A 6595-nucleotide genomic window follows, 5' to 3' on the forward strand; every position below is an offset into this window, starting at 1 on the left:
CTTTGAAAGGGGCATAAATAAGGATCTCTTCCTGTCAGTTAGGCAGATGGTTGTCTTTGAAATTTCTTGACAGAGGAGTGAGTACCTCTAGTGCTGCATCAATTTGCTGAACATTTCTCTTTGCATTAATTCCTGGTTCCTCAATTTTAGAAATATCTTCTGTGTAACTTTGACACTTTGACTTCTTTCAGTGTCAATGGTTTTTACTTATATGCTAACTCTGGAAATAGCTGAATGTCGACTAGTTCTTTTTGATACAGTAACGTTGTTTATTCCATCTTCTTTCTGCATCACTCAATATTTTCCCATTATATTCCCTGAGTATTTCAACTCAGGCCTGAATTTTTCCTTCTGGTCTTTCACTGTGCTCTGCGCTTTTGGTTTTCTAACTAGATCGCTGAGCATTTATTTATTATACTACTTTACTTTGTCTTCTCCAGGTGTCCTCGGAAATCTTCGGTGTTTGTAAGTCCAAGAGCAGATTTCCGAGTCTCCTCTGACAACCATTTTCTTTTGTTTTCTAAAACAGCCATTTGCTTTGCTCCGAATTGACTCACTAACAGTGGATGCATCTTTTGCTTTTGAGTCAGAATTAACTATGGCAATTTTGCTTTCTTCGTTTAATTTTGATTTCACCGACAGCTAGTCTGGTCTCCGGTTATTCATATTCAGTGTGCCAAATCTATTGTTTAGATGTTCTCAAATATATTTCAGCCAGGCCATGGTTTGCCTCATTAGACGTGTTTTCATTTTCCTCTGCTTCAACCTAAATTTGCATAAGAACAATTGATTTGTCTATTCCATATTTGGCCCCTGTAAGATGATATTGAGCTCTCTAATACCTCCAGATGTAGTAGATTTGATTCCTGTGTATCCATCTTTCATATGTATATAGTCACCATTTATATTGCTCGAAAAAAACGGATTTTCAAGGAGGCAATCATTGATCTTGCAAAATTCTATCATGTGATTTCCAACATTTCTATCAGTAGGCCTTATTTTACAAATACCTTCTCCTTTGTTTGCTACTTTTACATTTCAGTCACTAGTAATTATCAGTGCATCTTGATTGTACGATTCCTCAATTTATTCCATGATTGGTTTTATGGATTTGTGTGTAAATTTAAATAATAGTCGTTGTACTTCTCTATCACAGACAGCATTGTACTTCATAATAGATCTCGAAATGTTCCTTTTGGTGATAAATATAACACCATTTCTCTTCAGTTTGCCTTTTTTGGCATCAGAAACCATGTGCTTATCTCATTAAAAATGGCCAGCATCATTTCATGTTACCTTATCAGTGCCTAGTATATATCAATCTTTATGTGTTCCACTTTACTTTTGATGACTTCCAGTTTTATGAGATTCACTTTAGTACATTCCATTTTCCAGTTGTCATTGGACGTTTGCAGCTGTTTCTTCTTGTGTGTCTGCCCCATCGGCAGATGATTGTCCCAAGCGCTGTGCTCCATCTCTTTCTTAAGATTGACTCGATTTTGAGAAGACGTTTCCCCAGTTGTGTGTGCGTGCCGTCCAACCTGAGGGACTTGTCTTCCTGCGCTGTATCTGACAGGGCTACTGGTCATAACATGTTCAGTGGCTAGCGTTTCTTTCGTGTCTCAGTTGTTCCTCCTACGCTTTCTTAGTCTGGAAGCTCAGTTGAAACCTGCCTGCCATGCTTGGATGACCCTGTTGGTATTTGAACTATTCGTAGCATGACTTCCAGCCTCGTATTGGCAGAGAGGAAAACATAAGAATCCCTGAATTAAAGTAATGAAAACGTAAACTTTTTTTTTTTTTGGCAGGATGGGCTATAAAAGCAATCTAATTAAAAGCCACAAAATGTTAGCACAGTGAGTCCCTGGCCCTGGTAGTTATGTTTTTCTAAGCTTGAATGGAAGCTTCTTACTCCCTGTCATGTACCAAAAATGAGTAGAAATCTGATTGAACAATATAATGCTTTTTAAAAATAAGAGTATTTGTATATGTGTACTTTTTTAAGTTCTGTGAATGAATCACTGAAGACCAGTGAGTGTATATATTCTATGATCAGTGTTCAGTCTACCCCCAGGAATAAACTCAAAACTAACCAAAATGCCGGTTCATTGGAACATATTTTGAATAGATTATGTCACCTTCACCATTTTAAACTATAACCTGATAACAGTAGAAACCATTTGAATGACCATTGATCCTAAATGTTTTTTCAATTGGGGTACACCCACAAGGCATTTCCACTTGTATTTGTAAGTAAAGAAATTTTTTTTTAGAATCAGTTGAGTTTTAGTGACTTGATTGCTTAAGTATTTTAATAATGAAAAGGCACTGAAATATTAATTAAATCATAAAGTTTCAGTAAAATCATAGATAGTAAAAATGAATGTGGTAGTCTAAGTAACTGCCTTTTTTTAAAAGTTAGCTATCATCCTGAAAAGGAGCTTTTTTTATGGCACCGTGGTTAAAGACCTTGCTGGTAACTCTAAGGTTGTCCGTTCAAGCCCACTCAGGTTTCCTGACAGCAAGGCTTGACCATCTGTTCTGAGAAAGATCATCCCCGAGGAAAACCAGTGGGGCAGTTCTAGTAGGACTCTGTCAAGCTGAGTTGAAAAATTGACTGGACAACATTTAACAACATTGGTGTTTTTCTTCATTTGCTTAAGTCCACATTCTGAAAGCAGATGCTCTTAGTGTCGTGTCTCGGGTCACTTTCCTGACAGCGTCACGGGCGTTCTGCAGATCTCATAGGGTCGCTGTGAGTCAGATTTGACTCCATGAGAGTGGCGTTTTAAGGCTGTATTTATAAACATATAGTTGAAGGCATCAGTCTTCAACCAGGGGGCAGCCTTGCCTTCCAGAGGGACATTGGCAATGTCTAGAATAATTTTTACTGTCCTGCATTGCAGTCAGTGTGCTACTTGTATCTGGTAGGTATCGACCAGAGATACTGCTCAGTACCCTTATAATGCACAGGATGGCCTTTAACAAAAAACCATTTCGTTCAGAATTTCAGCAGTGTTGGACCTCTGACTTAAAGGTCAGCAGTCCAAACTTAGTAGCCACGCTTTTGGAGAAAGATGAGACTGCCCCTGGATGGATTGATAGTCTTGGAAACCCTAGAAGGCAGTTCTGCTCAGTTCAGCAGTCGTTGTGAGCTGGAATCAACTCAGAGCAGGGGGTCTGGTTGCGTGTTTGAGGCTGAGATACTCTCGTTTAGAATTGATGCTGGTTTTCCTACCACTGTGGATATTTTAAAAAAAATTATCACAGTCACCAAAAGTAATTCCCAAATAATTGAACTAGAGTTCAGAATTTTTTGCTATCTACTCCTGAAATAATTATTTTTAGGAATATGATTATCATTGGTAGGGATGTGATACCTAGAGCGTTGTTTTCTATACATTAGTTACACACATGCACACTCACACAGTGACGCATATTCAGTGTGAAGAGGGCCCAGGATGTAACAGACTCTGGGAGTACTTCACATTTGCTGCTTACGGCTATAAATTGTTTATCAGCAAGTAGGAAAAAAAGGTGATTTGGAGGGAATAGAGAATGCATTGGGTAAATCAAGAACTGTACATAGATCTCAGCTGCCTGTGAAGACAGGTGATTGAAGATTAAAACAATGTGTATTTGTTGTCAGTCCCTGAACCCCCTCTCCTGGTTTCCCCGCCCAACATGCCACACCAAGCAGAACACACTGTAATCGGGGCTCCGCTGCTGAGGGTTTTCCCTTTCCCAGCAGCCTGGAATGAAAGGCCTTCTCCCAGCACTTTCCATCTAGGGCTCATCGACACGTTCTCGCTCCAGTCCCTGGTCACACTCTGACAAGAGGGACTCATTGAATGAGGGAGACAGTCTCTGCTCAGTGGAATATCTGAACATGCCTTCGGGTCAAGATCTGGGAGAAAGACACTGCATTAGCCTGTGTCTTAAAATGCAAGGAAATTTTTAAAAATCCAATTAATTATTTTATTGTACCGTGAGTTAAATGTGATCAAAGAATTATTGTTCGCACCTTTAGCTTAGGTCTTACATCTAATGTTCTCATTTTTCAAGGTTTTATTTGGCTGGAAGTGAAGGCTTTTGAGCCCATTGTTTGTTATTGTTTTTCCCAATAGGTCTACTTCCCCAGCAGGGCAGCACCACTCTCCTATATCTTCTAGACACCACTCCTCGTCCTCACAGTCAGGATCTTCTATTCAGAGACATTCTCCTTCTCCTCGTCGAAAACGAACACCGTCACCATCTTACCAGCGGACAATAACGCCACCATTGCAGCGCTCTGCTTCTCCGTATCCTTCACATTCTTTGTCTTCTCCTCAGAGAAAGCAAAGCCCTCCAAGACACCGTTCTCCAATGCGAGAGAAAGGGAGGCACGATCATGATCGATCTTCACAGTCTCATGATCGGCGTCATGAAAGGAGGGAAGGTATGTATTGCACTACAGCTTAATTTTCTTTTTAAGTTTTTATTTAGATATTTTCTTTATTTAAAAAATTTGCATCTAATTTATAACAAGGGAGAGAGGAGGAATGTACTATTTTAAGTCTTCTGTACCACATAGACTAGAGAAGTCTAGAGGGTGATAGGAGATGCTGACAAGACACTGTAATGCCAACATTTAAGTAGAGACAAGTGGGCATTTTTCAGCATATAAAGTTACTGGTGCTTTCTTTAGATAAGTTGGCATTCTACTGAGTACTCTTAAATGTTTGGTTAACTGATTCTTAGATTGTCCCTCTCAATTGCTTAATTACTTTTTATAAAAAGACAAAAAGAACAGAAGGAAATTGGAGAACAGAACTTGAACGGATAAGAGTCCTTTGATACAGGGGTGTGGGCTGGGAGGAACCCGCAAGAGGTTGCCAACAAGCAAGCAGATTTCTAGATGTGATGTATAGCGATGAAATCAACAAGGCTGGCTTCCTTTCTAGATGCCTGAGAAGTAAGCTACTTTGACTTGGTTACGCCCTCTAGAAACTGCAGAAGGAAGATCACCTAGCATACCGTCGGATGCCTCTCCTCCTCTTTACTCTTGTCTTGTTCCTATGTGTTTCACTTCACAGGGTTTCTTCCCCCCTCCTAACTTCTTCTGAGTTAAATTTTAAGCTTAGTGAGTACTCAGGGAATGCTTACTTCATACCCTTTTTATTTAATATGCATTTTAAAGCCTCTCTGTCAGTACAGTGTAATAGTTTCCTATGAAACATGTTGAACTTAGTTATTCTCTTCCTATCAACAGTGCAAGCAATAATTAATCAAGTTCTTTTATTCAAGAAAATGATGGATGCATAGGTAGGGACCGGAGAGAGCACCTATTTTGTAGAATTATTCCTTGTGTGCATGATTTTGGAGCCAGAGCAGCACAACAGTATTTATGGAGCATTGGTAAGATGAGAAAATTCTCTTATACCTATCTATTTTAATTTTAATAAGATAACAAATAGAGTTGACTAGGGATATAGTATACATTTAATGAGTGCTTAATGAATGAAAACTTTTCCGTATTATTTCAAAACATGAGTACTAAACATACGAAAGAAGGGAAATCAGTATGTAGATAAGCCTTGTCAGGGTGCTTTGTGGTAAGGGATACTTATGTTACAGGAAGAATTCTTTTAGTAACAAATCGTGTATTTTACTTCTTTTTAACCTTCTATGCCAGAGTTACGGCACATACCGATGCCCCTGTAGTTCAGAGTTGTTTTGTGGTGTATGGTGATGTCAGCGGGAGGGTGTGTCTGTACAGACAGATGGGGGTCAGGAGAGAAGGGTCTGGAATAAATCAGCCAGTCCCTGGGCACCATTGCTACTTGGGGAGTAGAAGTCACAAATGTGCATGCAGAGCTACCACATTTTAGCCTGATGCTTCTGCCCTTCAGTGGCATCTCTGGATCTATGCGTTAGATAAAGTGATCGTTGAGGAAGATGGGTACTAATGTGAGAGTGTAGGGGCTTGAAGGAAACTAGATATTTGGGTCCTTGAGAAAATCTGGACCTGTCCTCTGGGGCAAGAAAAGAGAAGGTAAATGTGCAGTACATGGGCAAAAGGCTGCTATAGGTTTTTAAATAGCATCATCTGTGTGGTTAATGACAGGGTGTAAGAGCTATAAGAATCTGATCAAAAGAGCCAGGTTTCTTTTTTAGGATACTTTTGTTACTTTAGATGATGTTTAGCTATAATCAATTTATGCCTATTCCAGGCATATCTGAAGAGTAGATTCCTGCTCTCTGCCAGTTCTTAGAAAGTATGGGGTGGATTTACGCCCTCAGTCCCTAACTGAGAGCTCAACGTTTCCAACCCATCAGCCACGCCTTGGACCTCTAGGGCAGCTGTTCTCAACCTGTGGGTCGCAACCCCTTTGGGAGTCGAATGACCCTTTCGCAGGGGTCGCCCGATTCATAACAGTAGCAAAATGACAGTGATGAATTAGCAACGAAAATAATTTTATGGTTGGGGGTCACCACAGCATGAGGAACTGTATGAAAGGGTCGCAGCCTTAGGAAGGTTAAGAACCGCTGGGTTGGAGGGTGGCAAGAGCTAAGATGGGGGTCCAGCATCAGATCTGGATGGATCAGTCTAAGT

General features: G+C 40.1%; 1 protein-coding gene across 1 annotated transcript in view; it reads left to right on the forward strand.

Annotated features, from left to right (window-relative positions):
* Positions 1 to 6595, forward strand: part of ZC3H13 (zinc finger CCCH-type containing 13) — a 100054-nt gene that overhangs the window by 44020 nt on the left and 49439 nt on the right. Inside the window, exon 9 of the mRNA XM_045289071.1 lies at positions 4128 to 4438. Within this exon, the coding sequence (XP_045145006.1) occupies positions 4128 to 4438 (311 nt within the window). The remainder of the gene's footprint in view (positions 1 to 4127; positions 4439 to 6595) is intronic.

The sequence above is a fragment of the Echinops telfairi genome, unplaced genomic scaffold, assembly GCF_000313985.2.
Source record: "Echinops telfairi isolate 266 unplaced genomic scaffold, ASM31398v2 ScPeMD7_24;HRSCAF=84, whole genome shotgun sequence".
Taxonomy (NCBI): domain Eukaryota; kingdom Metazoa; phylum Chordata; class Mammalia; order Afrosoricida; family Tenrecidae; genus Echinops; species Echinops telfairi.